Source organism: Symsagittifera roscoffensis, chromosome 5 (assembly GCF_963678635.1).
Source record: "Symsagittifera roscoffensis chromosome 5, txSymRosc1.1, whole genome shotgun sequence".
Taxonomy (NCBI): Eukaryota; Metazoa; Xenacoelomorpha; order Acoela; family Convolutidae; genus Symsagittifera; species Symsagittifera roscoffensis.
The window spans coordinates 16,480,721-16,501,717 of record NC_087066.1 but is presented as its reverse complement, the minus strand read 5'-3'; the positions used below and the strand labels follow the sequence as shown (position 1 = coordinate 16,501,717).

The 20,997-nt window shown below is 43.9% G+C and overlaps 2 protein-coding genes across 2 annotated transcripts in view; one reads left to right on the top strand and one right to left on the bottom strand.

Annotated features, from left to right (window-relative positions):
* The window catches only part of LOC134846298 (soluble NSF attachment protein 29-like), a 35,874-nt gene extending 26,068 nt beyond the window's left edge, over nt 1-9,806 (bottom strand). The window contains exon 1 of the mRNA XM_063863592.1: nt 9,762-9,806. Coding sequence (XP_063719662.1) covers nt 9,762-9,803 — 42 coding nt within the window. The 5' untranslated portion in view covers nt 9,804-9,806. The remainder of the gene's footprint in view (nt 1-9,761) is intronic.
* The window catches only part of LOC134846346 (endoplasmic reticulum-Golgi intermediate compartment protein 1-like), a 257,558-nt gene that overhangs the window by 202,062 nt on the left and 34,499 nt on the right, over nt 1-20,997 (top strand). The window lies entirely within an intron of this gene.

The following is a 20,997-nucleotide window of genomic DNA, read 5'->3' as shown; positions in this document are numbered from 1 at the left end:
CGCATCGAGAGGACCTGAGGTTCTGGATTTGCATGCATCAAAGGGGCACGAGGCTCCTCAGCAGACACGACCGTCTGCTTCGAGTCAGAGGTTCACGATACCAGACCCTTCTGACACCTATCTAGCTCCTCAATTTCAGGAATCATTTAACCAAGTGGCCAGAGCCGCGATGGATGAGATCAACAGAGGCACTGAACGGACACTGGCTAGGATCGTTCCTTCCCAGCGTCGTGATCATTCATCAGATGGCTCTGAGCGGGCAACCCGCACGATAGCGTGCTCTGCGCCTGGTGGAGTCTTCAAGAAGTCTCGCGTGGTAGATATCAGGAAGAACCTGATGACACGTCATCAGTTCACGCAAGTGCCAGCCGAGCATCCTCGAGCCTGCTTGAACGACATGAGCTGGAACCCCGCCACGAGCGACCAAGTGATTCCCCCAGGGAGTCGCCATTTGATCATTGGAGACAGTCTGGTGAGAGATCTGAATGAGATCTCCGTCTATGGCCAGACTACCACTCTGTCCTTTGGAGGAGCCTCAGTGGCTCAAGTGATCAAAATGATGGAGTTCCAGGGCGAGGATCGTCTGGATACATTGATAATAATGCTGGGGACTAATGACGTCTCGAGAGCCCCCGTAACCCCAGAAAACAAGTGGGAACCTCTGTTGGTGTGTCTGTTGAATGAATTGAAGGAAAAGTATAGACCCAGGCTCGTGATCCTGTGTACGATACCGCCAAATCCTTTGGTGGGTACTACAGCTGCGGATTTTATGAATGGCAACGTAACGCGGTGGAATGAAATGACCCGCAATCTGGTGAGGAACAATCCTGGCGAGTTGCGACTCCTGGATCTTGAAAACATGCTACGTATGACTGATCACATCGAGCTCACCAGAGATGGAGTGCACTTCAATAGCCAACGAGGGAGACATTGGATCAACGATGTGTTTCAAACGCAGTTGAGAGAAGTGGAGCAAGAATTAAGGGCGACCGGTTCTTTGGCTCGGACCAATTCGACCGGAGGGAGCAGAGTAAGGGCAACCGTGCCCGAATCCCTCGCCAACCGCCTAGGGCCCTTGGCAACGGAGACGGTTGGAGCCGTAACCGTCGCTCCGAGCTCAAATGTGAGAGACAGGCTGGGGACTGCCCCTCCTCCCAGGCCGCAATCGATTGGAAGCCGACTCGGCAGATCGGTGGAACAGAGTAATAGAAACAACTCCCAGACCGCGTCTAGGAGGAATGATTCGCCTGCCACGACGAATCCTGCTTCGACGGCAGGATCGTCGACAAGCACCGTGCCAGCGGAGGGAATTGAATCCGGCAGCAGGTTGCTTTGGAATAGTTCAGATCCTAGCCATTGGGGTCAGTATAAGACGGACATGTCGGCGAAGTTGAACATGAATACCCTGACGTGTCGGGAAGATGTGATGAGAATGACTGGCGGTGAAAGTCCCACAGTGTCGCGACTTTATCGGATACCGGGCGTGGATTGGCTGCTAGCAGAGCAGGAGAAATTCAGCTCCTCGACCTCACTCCGACATGCGGACTTGGATGGATTGCCTCGTGACAACACCTTTGGACCTCTAAACACCCGGTCGCTCACCGACGTTCGAGATAGGGCCCGGGAAAGGACACCACCAGTGCGCAAAGGCAAGTTTCAGACGGAGAACAAACCCAGCAACAAGCATCACAAGATGTTTAGACAATTCTCTAAGCCACCCGGTCAGACGCCGGGCGAGTATTCTAGGGATTATCCCCGAACCACAACAGTGTTTGGAGACGACAAGAGATATGGGAATCTGAAGGCCCCAGTAGGTGATGGCCTTTTTGCAGCGTATGATCCCTTGGACATGAAGGCTGCCAAGTATCTGGTTGTGGCCGGCTCCGATTATCTCTATACACCCCGTTCTCTATTCTGGCCTGATGTGATTTTCTTAACGGCGCCTAAGCTGGACTGGGGACAGGCGATAGGCATGATGATAAGTGTACGGAGAGTGGTCAGCATGGAGCCGCAGGTGATAGTGGTTGCAGGCGCGAATGATCATCTACAAAGCAGAGGCCTATTGTCACGTCTGACGGATGGATCGATCCCGAGTAACGAAGTTATAGGGGAAGCGATCATGACACTGCTCTCGGCGATGGCCGAGGTAGAGGCAGCAGCAAGACAACGGTTCACCATGAATGTGGTGAAGGTGATCTTTGTATTGTCACCAGGCTACGCTGCGTTGCCTGAACCCCTTCAATTTGTGTACACGATGGTCACGACGATAGCGGAGGGGATATATAACGTGATAATTCCTGCCCCAAACAGAGTGGTGGACCCGGACAATTATTATCCGCACCGATCTGAGCTCCCCGCTGTTTGGTCTGACATCTCGAATGCCATACAGGGACTCAGAGATTGCAGCACAACTCGGCTGGTGCTAGACGAAGTTCTGGGGTTGGAGCTGTCCAACTTCGCGAGATTATTGAAGCTAAGACCAGGGGTAGGTGACGATCATCTGTTAGTACAACAGGTGGCTGATGATCTCTGGTTCAGGCAGATGGATCATAAAGAGAACGAGCAGGGAAGGATGATCAGGAAGAACATGACGTCAGCAGAAGAGGACCTCATGGCAATGGCTTTGCGTACGAAGCCACACAACAACATATGGTTGTATCTGTCACCGAGGCTGTGCACCTTGGGTGAAGACGCGTTTGAGCATGCGCCGGCGATAATTAAAGAGATACACGCGTATTTGAAGAGTCTACTTGATGCCCGGGAGTTGGCTGGAGGCAAGATGTTGAAGCTGATGCAAGACGTGAATACGATGTCGCTGGACAAGTTCCAAGCGGACGTGCTGGCCACGAAAGCACAGTACGAACGATCGGATGCTATCTTGGGCGGAATGGGAGTGGGATGGACGCCATCTTTCCTATCGACGTGCTACCCGAGGGCATCTAGGAACCTGATCGCAAGTTTTGTCAAAGACATCAGGAAGTTGTCGATTGGCCTGGTGTTAGCCTTATACGTGACATTTGGTCATGAAAACTTTGTGAAAGGACCGGCAAACCTCTTTACCCAAGCGTTGGCCGATTTGAGGTTGGATGGACTCTTGACCCTGATTGCCATGACCTATGGTCGGCTGGGAGACTTGCTTGTGCTATTGCGTTACCCTGAACAACTGCAGGGACCCAGTCGTGAGTTCAATGCACAGTTGGAAACCGCCTCGCTCAGGAAGATGAAAGACTGGAGGACTCTCCTACTTCAATACCTCCTGCAACAGAACAGAAGCGTAACAGGAGAGGACAAAGTGGCGACGAACGCAAGCGAATGCAAACAGTATTGTGGCATGCCCTTATTAACAGACTTAGCTGTTATGATGCGGATTGATCCGTTGGCTCTGGTCCACGGACTAAGGGAATTCGTCACAGTGGTTTATGGACCGGTGATGTCCTTTGCGTTCCCGGATGTACAAGTTAAAGCGTACAGGAATTCAGTGTTGTACGTCAACCTGGTCTCAGTAGTGGATTGTTCAGTGCTGAATTGGGTAGAGCAGAGTGAACTGAGAAAGCTGGCTAGCGATGATAGGCTGTTCGGAAGAATAGCAGAGCCAGGTTGGGTGTTGATGGATTTCAACAACCACTTCAAATGCCGAATGGGTCGTGAGGATCTGTCCCACATCCAGTTCAACCCAAAACTCTGGAATCTGAGACCAGTGGTGAAAGATACAGGAGAGGCTGTGGGAGTACCTCAATTGCCGGGAGCCTATGCCCATGCAAAAGAGAATCAACAGACATGGCTTCCTGGGTCCAGGCCGCTGCCGGACCAATGCCATCGATATCCACCGATAAGGAGGATGTTGTTGGGAGTCACATCTCCCATCATTGCCCCTCGTATCGGAGCGGCTCGTGACGCGGAGAAGAGAATGCAGAAGTGGAGTGGAGGGATGGAGCCGCGCTTCATCAGCTGGAACGTCGCTGCCGCGCACACGTTCGACTTCTCATTTCCTGATGCCTGGAGCAGGAAGAAGATCAAAGCACTACCCTCCAGGAGACCAGAGGTCTCGGCTGAAACGTGGAATGAAGTGTATTCTTCCGCGGACGACTTATCAAGACTGAAGTGGTCAGGAGAAGCGAAGGTGGTGATGCTGGAGGTGGCAAGTGAGAGCAGAGGTGGCTCATATGTAACGATAGAGGACCTGGCCCCACATGGTGAGGAGTTAGTAGAGTTCCTGGTCGATGATGAGTTGTTTTATCATGCAGGAGACATGGCCGTACCGGCTCGGCCGGATTCGGGCGCAGACGCACGACAAGGACCCTCGGGACCTAGGCCGAAACCTGATGCGGACGAAGATGAATTGATGGATCAGGACGATAACGATGAAGGGACCGGAAGCAAGACGGAGAAATCGGGAGAGACCGATCTAGGAGCGTTGGAAAGGGACTTGCTAGAGTACCGGTTCAGCGAAGATGACGATGGGGAAGTCGATGGGAGTCTATTGTTGATGGCACCATCGTCCTTCATGTCTCCTACAAAGGAGGCGTCAGCCGATCTATCTCCGATAGACCCAATAAGCCAGGCTAGAGAGTGCCGAAGCAGGGATCCACAGAAGCTGCTTTATGAATCGCCAAGGAGGAGGAAAATCGAAGAGTCTATGAAGATATCGTTCCTCAGCACATTACCAGAAGAAGAATGGGAAAGATATCAAATGGAGTTGGAAGGCAAGACAGGAGCAATCTGGAGTCGAATAAACTTCATGGAGAAATCTTGGGACGTGATAAGGCGATATGGGACGCAGTCCATAATGAAGGTGGGATTGAACCAACCCATCATGCGTGAGGTCCTGGAGAAAATAGTGAGCTCCATGGAGTCGGATGTTCTGACCGAGTCAGTAACAGAAGACAGTGCCGATGATCAGCATGTTGCAAAGAAATTACCTGTCAGACGAGCCAGGAAAGGGCTGAAGCGACTAAAAGGGAGGACAGGAAGTCGAGCCATGAACCCGAAAGTGGTGAAGTCAAGAGCCAACGCAGTGGTGACCTCTTTAGCGAGCGCAGGTCGCTCAGGCGAGAGCGGGCAGGGAGATACTACAACGCTGACAGGGGGAGAAAAAGAGAATCTGATACCCCCTATGCTCTTGGCAGGTCTGACCGTGACCGCCACAAGGTCGAAGAAGACGGCGCGAACCCTGGCAGACACCAAGTTAGAAATGGAAGTAATCAGTCAATGTGGATCTGGAGGACTTGAAGATTACAGGCCCTCGCGAATCAACATGGCCAAGTTGAAACTGGAAGGACAACTCGACGTGGTCGAGTACAGTCGAATAACTGTGCCGGAGTCGGTCCACATGGGAGATCCGGCAGGGGGTTATGTGGAAATGTTGAAAGCGAGGAACTCCGCGAGAGGGCACCTGATGGCTTGGAACGAGAAGCGAGCCATGCAAGAATACTTGAAGGGGCTTACGGAGAACTCCAACTTCAATCGAAAAGAATATGGGACAGTAATGTCATCAGAAGCGAACGAAATTGGATTAGAAAAGTTGCTAGAGATTTCTTGGAGGGCGGCCCTCCAGAAATACTTTGATGAGACGATGAATGCACCTGCGACTGTAGCAGCATACCTGGCTCATCCTTGCGTGAGAACTGATCTGCAAGTACGACTGGCTTGGTGCTTGATGGGCATCAAAAGGGCGGAGTATGAAGCCAGCAACGACTCGAAATCACGAGAACAGGAGCTAGAATTGATGGAAGCTTTACGAACATTGATCTCAAAAGACGATTCAGCGATAGCATGGGCTAAACGGAAGGATGCCCTTTGCTTTGTCAGGTTTGTGGTGGATCGCATCCCCACTCCTGTGTTGGGAGAATGTGTAAAGATCATTCGGCAAGAGGGAGTTGATTGCGAAAGGTACTTCCTTAGGGCTCTCCTAGAGCTATATCAGGACATGCCATTGACCGTGCCAAACAAGGAGTCGAATGATATGGAAAGCTATCGCAAGTTGGAAGAAGTGAGAAGATACTCCAACAAAGAATTGAAAGTGAGTCGAGACTTGATTGAAGCGGTCAGAGGACAAAAAGAGTTTGCAACCCTAGGGAGACTGAAGTCGTTCCAATACGTGTCTGGTATACCAGGGATGGCGTATAATCCCTTCGTGAACGAAGAAGCCAGGGAAGCATACTTCGACTACGAGCAGGTCACAGTGCTCAACTTCTGGGTTGAACGAATTAAGGAGATCGGAATGCTGATGGTGGAACAACCCAAGCTGGGAATTATTTTGGAGGAACGAGTAGTCGAACCCTCGATTCCCGAGCTAAAAGGGCAAGGGAGTTTTGATTGTGGTTCTTGGGACGGTCCCTTGAAAACCAGTCTAGTGGTGATGTGGGAACTCATGAAGCCTTCCTGGTGTCCCCATCCTAACGCAGGCTTAATCTGGGACATGACCGCGGATGTCATATTGGAAAGGGATGATGATGCGAGTTTACATGATCTGGCCATGATACATCACCTGCTAAGCATGAGATTGATGAAGAAGAAGAGCAACCCGTCCACGGAGCTGTCCGAGGAAGGTACGTCGAGTGATTGGTTGGAGCGAGGCACATGCTTGGCTCAACATAGTGGGATGGAAGGACATGTTTGTAACGTGGGACACTGCCTGATTACGCTGAGCGAGCAGCATCGACAACTGGCACGATTGTATGGAAGATTAAGCATGTCAGATAAGAGTGCCATGGAATTGGTCGCAGACTGCCATGGGGTGACGGACGTAAACCTGATCACAGCCTTGGGATTTTGTAGCATGACGAGTTCGATAGAATCGCTCGAGCGCTTGGAGCGTGCCCATGAGCTAGTGGCGTCCCTCAGCGTGGAGATATTCCCTGGAGCATTACAGACAGAGCAAAAGATTGGAGGCTGGCGAGAAGCCCTAGAGAATGAAATGAATCTGAGGGATAGTGAAGCCTATCACAGACCTACTGGTTCAAAATATATGGTGGGTTCAAGCTCCGCGCCATACTGCAATAGCAAGTATCCTACGCACATGGTGGTGATGGATGCGAGGACGCAACAGGTGTTGGTTGACCAGCTTTTCTCTGTGCCAAAATGCGTGAGGTTGGCCAGAATGTCAGAGAGGTCATATGACTTGTTGGCAAAGATCTTTCGGGCAGTCCCGAAGAGATCCGAAGGCGAGTTGCAAGACGTTGTGGGTGAAGAGTTCATGATACTGAACGAAGGCAACGTGAGTGAGTTCCAGAAGCAGATAGCGAGTGGAGCGTTACCCACTGAATTCCCCACCATAGAAGAGAAAGACGATCTACATAGAATCCTGATGGAAGTGGAACCGTTGCTGGGAGCCTCAGGGTATCGGACCCGAAGGAACATAGTGAGAACCCACGGGGAGTATCCTTGCCACTGCTTAGCGCAGACGTTGTGGTACCCCAAACGTGGGAACCTGATCCTAATTTGGGACGTGGAGGAGTTGTACTCCACGGGGTTGCCCGATCAGAATCAACCAGTGTCAATCGTGGTGGTTAGCGCCATGCTAGCAGTGAGATGGTTGGAGGCTTATGCGGACACAAATGAGCAGGAGACGGCCGTGCCGACTCCTGAACAGCTGAGCAACGTGAAAATGAGTAGTGAATTGGATCTTTTCAGAACCACTTGCAAGGTTCTGAGAATACCTAAAGCCATTGAAAGAATATGGTCAAGGCAAAGATTGATGCCTTGGTTCCGTGCAGTGATGACATCTTGGATGTATGAACGCGCGAAGCGTCACATGTCAAGGAACACGGAAGCCTATCAATCTTTCCAGCTAGACATAGGACCAGGAGCCTATAAGAGAGCTTTCCTGACGCATAGAAACGCGGTCACCACTGCGGTGAAGCGAGTAGCTGGAGCGCCTTGTGTTACTGAAGATGAAAAGAAAGAGGTCTTAAGAGCTGACCTAGAACGAAACGTGAGCCTGTGTCTTCACAACAGCTTTTGCAGGAACCGGGAGCAGAAGGTGAATGTGGACTTACTACCTTGTTGCAAACCGAGGCTGTTGGAGCAGGAGGGTTGGGGCACGGCCCGCAACTCTCTGGACATGTTAGAGAAAGTTCTGGAAGATAGTGACGCTGAACATCAGGATGGAGAAATGATGGAATGAAGATGACGGAGGAAGAGAAGAGAAGGAGAAAAAACTTGATTGTCTTTGTGTGTAAAAACTTGAACAAATCAACCAAGTTTTGATTATTGAACTTGTGAAACTTTTTGTTTTGATTTAGCTTGGTCAGACCAAACTTTGAAAATTGTTGCAATTGTTAAAATTGTTGAAATTGTTGATTTTAGTTACTACTATCTATGTATGTATATAAGGAGCATAGGTGAGTATATTTACCTATTTATTCCCGACTGAAGTTTTTAACCTGTGTAAGACACAAATTCACTGTGTGGCGACATGGTAAGTTTGAGTAAACTCGCTCGAGAAGGGTGGGTAACTCAATAACTTTCCTAGCCACAGAGTTTCTTAGTTTTAATATTGAAAGGACCGCATAAATGACTAATTATACTTGGTGAGTGAAGTTAAGTTAATTTTAACGGGTGCGTGGCCGTGCCACGTCCCACTTTTTAATCAGAAGCGAAAAGAAGTTTTATGGCGAGATGACGTAAGTAGTCAGAAAGGAAATTTTATCTAGGACACTCCTCATGGTGCAACTTTTGTGAAAATGTTGAAAGGCAGTGAGATGTAGTACGATGCCATTTGTGAACACGTAGTGAGTTGAGGTGGAGTAGATAAATTTCATTTTCTTATGCGATTTGTAAGATTGGTTACAGAAAACTGGATACCTACTTGACGATAACCCGGTGTTGTGCGATCAATAGGGACATTGATGGAGACTTGTCCGGGGAGTATGTGCCATTCCGCCGGATGACACAGTATAACCTTCCCGCGACAGAAATAAAAGTGACTAAAGGCCTTACGAACAGAAAAGTGTTGCGACGGAGGGTCAGAATGTTCTGGAATTTTTATTTTTAAAATTTCGATTTGAAGGAGAACATTTCTGAGAAATAGAAAAAAGACGGCCATTTTGAATAAAATAGAGAAAAATCAGAACGACGCCATATTTTGTGACGAACGGTTGTATCCGAGACGAGAAAATTACGGAGCCTCTTATCGTGGTAATAACACACGATAAGGACCTTAGTGACGGATATTTGTGGAGACGGAGGCTTCAGTGGGGGGAAGAGAGATACCACGGAACCCTCCCGGGACACGAAATATAGGAGATAAGAGTGTTGTCTCAAGAAAATCACGGGAGCGGAGGCTTGGTCCCCCAGAGACTGTTATATGTGAAGGGACTGTGTAAACTAGCCATAACAGTTGCTGTAATGTCCTAGATCTGAATTAAACACCGTTATTATTTAATATTTCAGAGCATGAGTAGATAGAGAAAGGAAAAGGTCAATCCATCTCCAATGGATTTAATATAAAACTGTCACACAAAAACATATAGAAATAGGTGGTTCGAGCCGTGTTTTTAATGACAATCACGTAGTCTGAGGATCCGAGACTCAGCTATGTGGTTGTGTTCGCATGCAAACGAAAGCTGATCAAAAGTCGTTTGACTGATGGCCTAAAAATAGTAACTTTTTACTTTGCCCTAGACAGACCAGAAAATCAACTGGCAAGGTCGAGACGGTGAAAAACGAGTGGAATTAAGGTAACTGACGCCTGCCAGTCGTCAATAGGTACTTTTTCTACGCTCCGTCGCTGTGTGATATTTGGGCGAATGTTACACTGTCAGAGGAGCATCTTTCGACAAATTATATTTATTATACGTCATCGTCACCTTAAATTACAAAAAACACAAATTGATCAATGATGAAGGTTAACACTAGTCTGATACTCTCATTACATTTCTGTTATAAGAAGTGGCCTTTTTGCAGTAAAAAATCGCCCATTCGCTTTTTTCGATTGAACTTTTCATTACAAGTCAAGTCAAGTTTTTATGACCATTAGGCAGTGCCTCTTGTGGTCATTTCAAATGTTTTTTCCTTTCTCCGTTCGAATTTGACATGTCAATTTCAATGGCTTTCCAATGTTTGTCCAGTTTCCACTTGAATCTATTTATAATTTTTAATAATGTATTTATAATTTTTAGACGATAGCGTTAACGCTTTATTTTGTTTTTATACTTGAATTCGTCGATGGTCTTGCTTTGCACTGTTTCCTGTGGCAGGTTGTTCCAGTCGAGAGGTGCTCTAATCGTGAAGAAATTTCTTCGCATTTCTAGATTTGCTTTACGTACTACTACTTTACATGCGTTACCTCTAGAATCCCTATCATTCCGCTCGAATAGTCCCGCAGTGGCATTCCTATCATACAAACCATAGCAGATTTTATACATTTCTATCATTGTTCCTCTTTTCCTTCTGTATTACAGCGATGATATATTCAGTTCTTTAAGGCGTTCGTAATAGGATAGATTTTTCATACCACTAGCTAGACGCGTCGCTCTTCTTTGTACGTTTTCCATGATCTTTTGATGCTTGATCAGTCTTGCGTGCAGGGATATCGATTCGAATCCGAGTATTCGACCCGAATACCGAGTATTCGGCACTTCGAAGCCGAATCCGAATATTAAAATTTTGAAATCCGAATATCGAATCCGAATATTTTTTTTTTTGCCGAATACCGAATAATCCAGGGTCCACTGCTAAAAAACCCGAATATTCCGAATATTGGTTTACTGTTTTGTTTCACAATATTTTTCTGTTTTTTTTTAAGATGGCTAATGTAGAAGAGTCTGATGTCGCTGCCGAGTGCGAGTATAGGAAAGAAAAAGGAGTGTCAAAATGGCATGAAAAGTTTCTTGTGGAATATCGAGGTGGTAGAAAAACGGAAGGAAGAAAGTGCATTAAATGCAATGTTTTGATTAAGAGTATTGGGGCGTCAACGACTTCGATGACTAAACACACGCAAGTGTGTGATAGCAAAACGGTCCAAACTGTCATTGCATCGGACCAAACTGTAATTCCTTTCAAGCGGGCTAGAGTTCAAGACGGCTTGAATGAAGTTGCTAAACTTGTATATGAAGACAATATACCAGTGTACAAAGTTGTGCGTTCTCCAACGTCACAATCATTTTTTAAGCAGCTTCACTTTAGTAAAGTCACCTACTGTTCAGTCAACAATGCGCTGGAGGTAAATTACCAAACAGCAGTACAGAAAATTAAAGATTTGATAGTAACACGTGATAAGCGACAAATGCTCTCCTTGAGTTTTGACAAATGGACATCAGCGGACAACAAAAAGTTCATTGGAGTATATTTGTATGTTGGCGGAGAAAGCGTTTGCTTGGGTTTGATTTATTATACTGGTTTCTGTGGGGCCGAAGAAATACTCATCGATCTGAAAAAAACGCTAAGTCGTTTTGGTCTACAATTAAGAGACATTTCCTTATTTATTAGCGACTGTGGGTCGGATGTTCAATTAGCTGGCCGCATTGCCAATGTATTTACATTCCCATGTTTGGCTCATGTTATTAACCTGATTGTCAAGCAGTTTATATGCAATGTCGGAAACGAGACAGAAAACTTTGACGAAGAGCAACTAAACGCATTAAATAGTGACTGTGATTCAGACAATGATGATGATGAAAATGATAACACTTTTGAAACTATGTTAAGCGGAACTGTTCACCGATTGAGAGAGTTGTGCAGGAGAATTAAGAAATCCCCCACTTTACGAGATAAGCTAGCAAATGTTCAATTGGCTCTTGGGCAAACTATTTTGTCCATAGTGATTGATAATAAGACCCGCTGGAACTCGCTCTGTGACTGCATGACAAGGTTTCTTGAGTTGAAACCTATTCTTATTTCTATTTTGCCATCTGAGGATTTAAATGATTTTGACTGGGATAAAGTTGCGTCGATTTGTCGAACACTGAAACCTTTGAAGGAGTGTACATTGGCTCTGCAAAGCAACAAGTCTGATGCTGCGTTAGCTGTGAAAGTTATAAAATTTCTTAATCATTTGGCATATATGGAACCAGCTCTTAATTCTCCAATTCGCACTGTTTTGGGTAAGTGGATTGATAACAATCCTGTTATCACTGCCCTGATTAATAAATCGGGGAGTTTTTTTGAAACTATTCGAAAGTTCGCTGTTGAACCCGAAAGTGCCACACAGGTGGCGTCTAATGATCATCAATATGTGGCTGTGGAAGAAGGTTTGTCTTTTGCAGAGTTCAATAACAATTGCCAATTAGATGAGTTTGACATTTTCGCTTTTCTGGAAAATTTTCGTCCGTCCAGTGTTGATCCAGAGCGCCTATTTTCTTTATGCCGACTCAGTCGCAACTACTTACAAAATCGATTATCACCTGAGAATCATTCACGAAATGTTTTCTTAAATAAGAATAAAAGGTTTTTGAAATAAAACTGTTCATTAGCAAACTTGTTTTAAAATTACGGTCTCTTTTTTAAATAGTGTCACTCGATTTAGCTCGAAAAACTGGGTTGTCACTGATTTTTGACAGTTTTTAGCGATCTCAGTCGATTTAGCTCGAAAAACTGGGTTGTGAGTTGTGACTGATTTTTAACATTTACTCACTCCCGCGATTTTCACATTATTACGCAAGTCCCAGCCAATTCTACTTGAAAAATGCTATGTTCAATACTTTTTATAGAATTTGTTGTATCAAACTTTTATGCTAAGTTTTTTGGGAAAATAACCAAATATCCGAATAGTTGTTCGAGTAGTAACATTTGGCCGAAGCCGAATCCGAATAGTAAGGGCACTATTCCGAGTATTCGACATCCCTGCTTGCGTGGCCTGACCAAGTTTCTAGTGATTGTAAATTTTCAAGTATGCGTATTACATCCGATTTGTCTTCAATTTGACGGTATAATTTCGCATCGTCAGCAAACAGATATCTTTTTGACGCTATTTTTCACGGCATTGTGTTGATGTATATCAAAAACAGTACTGGGCCGAGTGCTGAACCTTGGGGTATCCCACTTTTTACTGGCTGCCATGAGGATCTTGAAATGTTGATTACCACTCTCTGTTTTCGTCGCGAAAGGAAGTCTGTTATCCAGTTCAAGGTTCTTCCAGTTACTCTATACTGTCTAAGAACTCCGATTAGTCTTTTGTGTGGTACCGAATCGAAGGCCTTTTTGAAGTCCAACTATATCAAGTCGACATTTGCATGTTTGTCCATTACCCTGGTGAAGTCATCAATTACTTTCAGATGAACGTCCAGATCGAAAACCGTATTGTGCAATTGTTATTAGCCCTTTTTCATTGAAATGATCCATTAAATGCTTTCGAACAAACTTTTCGAATAACTTGCAACATATTGATGTTAAACTGATTGGTCTGTAGTTATCTGCCATCGATTTTTTTTACCTTTTTTAAATATTACAGAACTGTTAGCCAACTTCCAGTCTTCAGTTAATTTATTTGTCTCCCAAGAGGTTTGGAAAATAATCAAAAGTGGTTTTAAGATGAATTCTCGTATTTCAAATAGGACCCTAGGATGAATTCCATCTGGTCCAGGCGACCTTGAAGTGTCTAACCGATTGAGTTCTTCTCGGATGTCATTCATTATTAGCTCCAGGTTGTCAACAATGCTGGCGGTTGGTGGAGGGCTGATCTCCCAGTTACCGGGGGTTCGTCAGTGAAAACCGTTGCAAAGAGTTTGAGAGCACTTCTGCCTTTTCGTCGTCTGTGTCGGTTAGCATACCATTTGGTTTTATTAAAGCGGGGATTGCTTCTTTTGTGGTATTTTTTTGTCGCACGTAACTCCAGAATTTTTCGGATTAGTTTTAACTTCTGATGATATTTGTTTTTCTCGTGTGAGTGCCTCCGATCGCGTGGCAGATTTAACTTCGTTTCGTTTGGTTTTATATTTGGTTAAACTGTCGCCTGTTTGATATTTTTTGAATGTTTTCCGGGCTTTTTTTCTTCTTTTATGTTCATGCGCATCGCCCTTGCTAGCGGTATTTGGTTGCCACTGCTGCGTATCTTAATTAAAGGCACGAATTGTTTGACTAAGTCTTTCATGCAGTTTTTCAGTTTTTCACATGTGTTTAACTGAACGCTTGGGTCAGCTAGATGGTTTCTCATCCCGTGGTAGTCTCATTTTTCATAGTTTCTGCGGTTTTTTTATTTCGATTTAATCCTGTTTACTGGCACATCTATCTTGACAAGGACGTGGTCACTTTTTCCGATTGGCGCCTCTAACGTGATGTCTAGATCTTTTAAGACTATATCTGATATCACAACATCAAGCAGTGATGCCTTGTCTCTGCCAGTTAGCCTTGTAGGCTCTTTGGTATGTTGTGTTAGTAGTGCGTCTTTTATTGCCTCTATAATGATGAGCTCAGTGCTATTTTCATCTTTTAATGTGATCCATTAAATGATGAAAATAGATGCTTGATCAGTCTTGGGCGCCAGATTAAGTTCGCAAGTTCAAGGTGTGGCCGTATCAAGCATTTGGAGATGTTTAAAAATGCTTGATCAGTCTTGGGTGCCAGATTAAGTTCGCAAATTCAAGGTGTGGCCGTATCAAGCAATTGTAGATGTTTAAAAAAACTTAATTCGTGACTTTAGTGAAGCTTGTCTTAATTACTGCTATCATGCCGTTTGCCTTATTGACTTTTTTAGTGATGTGTGTTTCGAATGTCAGTTCGTTGTCAAGCCAAATACCCAGGTCTTTTTCGAGTTGCACTTCTTTAATGTTTTCGCCATTGATTTTATAAATCTTCTCCATATCCCATTTCTTGTTTCCTATTGTCATGTGATCACATTTGTCAATATTAAAGGACAAAAGACTTTGGCCTGACCAAGTTTCTAGTGATTGTAAATCTTCATGTATGCGTGTTACATCCGATTTGTCTTCAAGTTGACGGTATAATTTCGCATCGTCAGCAAACATATATATTTTTGAAGCTATTTTGTCCGGCATTGTGTTGATGTATATCAAAAACAGTACTGGGCCGAGTACTGAACCCTGGGGTATCCCACTTTTTACTGGCTGCCATGAGGATCTTGAATCGTTGATTACCACTCTCTGTTGTCGTCCCGAAAGAAAGTCTGTTATCCAGTTCAAGGTTCTTCCAGTTACTCCATACTGTCTAAGAACTCCGATTAGTCTTTTGTGTGGTACCGAATCGAAGGCTTTTTTGAAGTCCAACTATATCACGTCGCCATTTTCATGTTTGTCCATTACCCCGGTGAAGTCATCAATTACTTTCAGGAGTTGTAAGTTCAGTGAACGTCCAGATCGAAAACCGTATTGTGCATTTGTTATTAGCCCTTTTTCATTGAAATGATCCATTAAATGCTTTCGAACAAACTTTTCGAATAACTTGCAGCAATTTTTTTTACCTTTTTTAAATATTGCAGAAATGTTAGCCAACTTCCAGTCTTCGGGTAATTTGTTTGTCTCCCAAGAGGTTTGGAAAATAATCAAAAGTGGTTTTAAAATGAATTTTCGTAATTCAAATACGACCCTAGGATGAATTCCATCTGGTCCAGGCGACTTTGAGGTGTCTAACCGATTGAGTTCTTATCGGATGTCATTCATTGTTAGCTCCAGGTTGTCAACAATGCTGGCGGTTGGTGGAGGGCTGATCTCCCAGTTACCCGGGGGTTCGTCAGTGAAAACCAGTGCAAAGAAGTTTGAGAGCACTTCTGCCTTTTCGTCGTCTGTGTCGGTTAGCATACCATTTGGTTTTATTAAAGCGGGGATTGCTTCTCTTGTGGTATTTTTTTGTCGCACGTAACTCCAGAATTTTTCGGATTAGTTTTAACTTCTGATGATATTTCTTTTTCTCGAGTGAGTGCCTCCGATCGCGTGGCAGATCTAACTTAATTTCGTTCGGTTTTATATTTGATTAAATTGTCGGCGGTCTGATAATTTTTGAATGTTTTCCAGGCTTTCTTTTTTTTCTTCTATCTTCATGCGCATCGCCCTTGCTAGCGGTATTTGGTTGCCACTGCTGCGTATCTGAATTGAAGGCCCGAATTTTTTGACTAAGTCTTTCATGCAGTTTTTCAGTTTTTCCCATGTGTTTAACTGAACGCTTGGGTCAGCTAGATGGTTTCTCATCCCGTGGTAGTCTCCCTTTTCATAGTTTCTGCGGTTTTTACATATCGATTTAATCCTGTTTACTGGCACATCTATCTTGACAAGGACGTGGTCACTTTTTTCGATTGGCGCCTCTAACGTGATGGCTAGATCTTTTAAGACCATATCTGATATCACAACATCAAGCAGCAATGCCTTGTCTCTGCCAGTTAGCCTTGTAGGCTCTTTGATATGTTGTGTTAGTAGTGCGTCTTTTATTGCCTCTATAAAGATGAACTCAGTGCTATTTTCATCTTGTAATGTACTCATGGCCTCCCAATCTATCTGTGGTAGATTTGTGTCTCGCACTAATAGTGTTGAGTCATTTGACCGTGTTTCGGTCAAATTGGCGATCAAATTTTTTACTTGGTGGTTATTTTCTTTAGTTGAGTTTGGACTTCTATACAATACACCAAAAATGATGATGTTCCCGCCAATTTTGATTTTTAAAAACAAGTTTTCACAGAAAGAAGAATTATTTGTGCTCAAGGAGTAGTCATTGTTTTCATTAATATAAACTAAAATTCCGCGTCCTTGATCAGATGGGTTCATATTTTTTGATTCTATGTTATAGTATTGGATTTTATGCCATACTGGATTCCATTCTGCGCGAGAATGTTTCGGTTTGCCTTCCACTAGAGCGATGACATCAGGCTTGCATTTTTCTTGATTCGTTCTCCACGTGATTTCGTGCAGTTTGTCTTGAGTTAATGTGTCTATGTTTGTGTACCAGATTAATAAAGACCGGTTGGAGGTTTTTTCTTCATTCTTATTATTTGCAACCCCCTCACAAGGTGCACGTAGTCTCCTTGTTCCTTTTCGTTTAAGTTTTTTGACTTTTTTATCAATCTTCTGACTTCTTCTCGTTCCTTGAGACTCCTGTCTGGGCCAATCCACAGGTTTTTGATTTTATATTTGGCATCTTTTAAATTATTCAAGTTTTTCATTATCTCGTTTATATCTTTTTCGTTATCAAAGGATACTAGCAGTGGTCTGTTTGTCGTGGCTTCATCGTTATTCCTCCCAAGTTGGAAAAAACTTGTGTCTGTTTTGTTTCCCATTTCGACGGATGCTAAAAAAGTTTCTATCAGTTGTTTGTCTTCTACCTTTCTGTTATGTCCATCTTGATGGGTACTCTCAGGTGCTTTGTAAATTATCAAGTTCTTTTTTCTTCTTTTGTCGTCTTCTTTTTCTCTTTTTTGCTCTTCAGATGCTTCCATTATAATTTCTTTTAGTGGCTTGACTTTCGGTTGTTGGGCCACGTCCCATGGTTTCTGTTCAGTTTGATTCACGGCTCTTGGTCCTGCTACAAACTTGTAGATGTCGTTCATCATGTGGTTTAGGTTCGCCATTGTTTTGTCCAGATCGCTCCGTAGTGTATCCGGTTCTCGATTCTTGTCAGCTTCAATTAAAAGTTTCACCTTCGTAGACTTGGTCAGACATATTTATGCATGTTGTACAAAAGAGTTCATGACATTTATCACACTCCATTACTTTATCATCGATGTTACCATAGGTCTTATTGCACGTTTTACATTGCCAAGCGTCCATTCCACTCACAGATTCAGTACCTTTACGTCTAGTTTTTAGTTTTGGAGGCATATTAAGGTTGATTTTATCAGGCCGCTCTAAGACACTTAAGTCTCAAGAAGCTACCTAATGAAATCAATTTCACGAAAAATACTGGGCCGCACTGAGACACTGAAATCTCAAGAAGCTACCCCTTAATTTCTGCTTCAAAAACACTAAGCCCTAATCTGATTATTACTGGGCCGCTCTAAGACAATTAAGTCCCAAGATGCTACCCTTGTAATTTCAGAAAAAGCTTGATTTTTATTTTTTGCTGTTCTTTCTCTGCCTTCGCTTCGGATTTGACTGTTTCTTCTATTTCTTCGCAGCAGATTTTGATCGTTTCTTCAGGATTAATTTTTTCAAGTTATTTCTACTTCTGTAGACGATTCCGATTAGTCTCCCTTCAAGGATCAAAGACGGATGAATTTGCCCCGAATCTCGCAAGATTCTGTTGTTTTTTCTCTTTCTTGTGGATAATAACTTTTTTACTGGAATAATGAGGATGTCCAATGTTCTGAATCTTTTCAGTATGTCTGTGCTGTTGGTTCGTTTTGTGTAAACTATTGCTGCGATCCGGTGACGCAGTCCGTGAAGAATCGAAAGCAGTAGTTCTACTGAACAAGGTTTCCAACTGTTGCTGTGGTGGGGGGCCACAGTATTGTTTATCAAGTCGTGCCAAAGAATAAGTTTGTCATCGTTCTTCTGGATCGACTGGTAGTTCTTTTTTGTGACAGGTTGATGCTCAATCCTCCTACTGATGTCTCGATGGGGAATATTTTTCGTTGGAAATTTCTTGGCCGCACGACCGCACGAAAAGAGCTTGCGCCAATAAAGTGCACCATAAATCTTCACGTGCAACACCTAGAGCAGCAGGACTTTGCTATTTTTTCCGTTCAATAATAATTAATTTTAGATTTAGTTCTAGGGCATATATCTGAAAATACACAGTTTGTATACGGGGAAAGGAAATCTATTTAATAAGTTAGGCGAATACAGATTTGGTAGAATAGTTTTTACGAAAATTCAAAAAACTCGTACGAGAAACACAGTCGAGGTCCAATGTAACATTCGCCCGGAAAGTACCTAACGGCGGAAAGTAAAACTCTATCCTATAACGACTGGGTAACGTCAAGATAAAGCTTCACGTGCTTTTCATCGTCTCTACCAAAGCCAGTTCAAAATGGTCCTCATAACATCGGGTCCAGTTGTAACTGCTTAAAGGCCATCAGCCAAGTCGCGCAAATTAAACTAGTTGTAACAAAATAGTGAACTCATGGCTGGATCTCAGTATCCCCAGACCACGAGGTCACTCCTAAAAACTGGGTAGATACATTATCATTATTATGTTATCATATTACTATTGTTTTTGTTTAGGTCAGGTCAGGTAAGCCCGTACACAGCTCAGTTGGATTTCTAGGACTGAGTCGCTTGGGCAGCAAAGTGGATAGCGTTCGTGATGTTCTTCCAGCACTTTCTTTATGCTGCGATTCGAGCGAGGTGAAACAGGTTTTCGAGTATCTCCAGTGTTGCGATTTCAAAGATTGCTGCTGCTTCTTGATTTGTTGGTTCGAATAGTTTGATGTCTTCGTTAATGGTGGTCACGAGTGTGATGCGGGTTCTTCCTCGGAAGGTCTTCAATCCATCTTGATTGGAAAAATGGACCATGGACCGCCAGCAGGGTGTTGTCTTTGGTGGACGTAACACGTGGCCGAGGGCATTCCAGCGTCTTCTGGTCACTTCGAGTGATACTTTTGAAGAGTCGCACCGTTCGTATAGTTGTTTATTGGATATCTTGTATGGGTACTTGATCATTATTACTTTTCGTAATTGTTGGCGATGGAACGCGTCGATTAGTTTTAGTTCTCTCTGGCTCAGACATTAGGTTTCGCAGTTGTAGAGCAGTATCGGTTTCACCAGGCAATTATACAGTCGCAGTCGTCTTCTCAGTTTGATTTTATTGCTGCACCAGACTAGATGTAATTTTGCTAGGGCTGTTGAGGCTAGCGTTTTCCTACGTATCGGGTCTTTAGAATCTCCCAAAAACAGAAGAAGTGTAAATTCAAGTCTTCTGGAAAGTCTAGGTTGTAGTCTAGGTGTAGTTGATGTAGGTAATACCAAGTCAGCTTTTAACGTTTATAAATTAAAAGTGACCCTTTTTAACGATGTAACTCATGTTTGTTGGGACAAATCTCTGAAAAGTCTCGGAATATAAGCGCTGTTAGTACGGTTCTATAACTTGGCTTACAAATCACTAATATTGCTACGAATCATTTGACCGGAATGAAATTTCGGATTATCATTGATTTTCCAATGATTGTTCCAAATAAGGCCGCGACCGAACAGAGGGTCGGACTGGTACTAAATTGATCCGGATAGAGTGAATATGGTAGAAATGCAATAAATCGACCCAGAGGGGACGGCATAGTCCTAAATTGATCCGGGTAATGTGGATATGGTAGAAATGCAATAAATCGACTCAGAGAGGCCGGGATAATCGACTCAGACGGTCCCAAATTGATCCGGGTAAGGTGGATATGGCAGAACTGCAATTGAGTGTCTGAAATTGTTTGTTAGGACCCGAGGGCGTCAAAAATTATCCAGAAAACTGCTTTTACTTTCTGGAAGGGTGTCCCACATAGATTCTTGCAAAGAAATAAATGGTAATTGTCCGTCAGCTGACTTTCGCAGAGTCTGCATCTGCAGGCTTCTCCTTCTGAGAATCCTAAAATTGAGTCAGAGCATTGAGTATTTCGAATTCTGAGGAAGTTATCAAAGTGACAAATACATGAGTGTAGTCCTGAACAATAAAATAATGCGATGATAAGTCGTCTAATCCATTACGCTCCTTGTAGGTTGAGGAAGTCGTATTCCAATAAATGGTGCCTCAAGTTCCTCGAGCTGTGATGCTATGATACACCGCACCAGACCTTCCAGAATTGGTTTTCCAGTTTTAGGAGATGTTCATGTCTCCTTAATTCGTTCACCTTATCTTCACCTTATCTCGTTCCTGTCTCGCATCTTTAAGGGTATTTTCAAGGTACACATTATAGTTGACTCCGTTTAGTCCGTCTCCCTGAGGGGATCCGATATTGGTAGGGAATGTTTCGTGGTTCTGATAACTGTCAATCTTGATCTCCAGGTTAGTTTCCGTCAAAAGTTTCGTTAGTAGTCGAACTTCGTCTCGAGGAGTGATCTTGTGATATGTATTGATTAGCTGTTTTCTGTCGATGGTGTCAAATGCAGCTGACATGTCGATTCCTGTCAAATACACTTCCATCTGGAACTTCAGAGATTTGTAATTTTTGTTTTTCTACAGCAGAGAAAATCA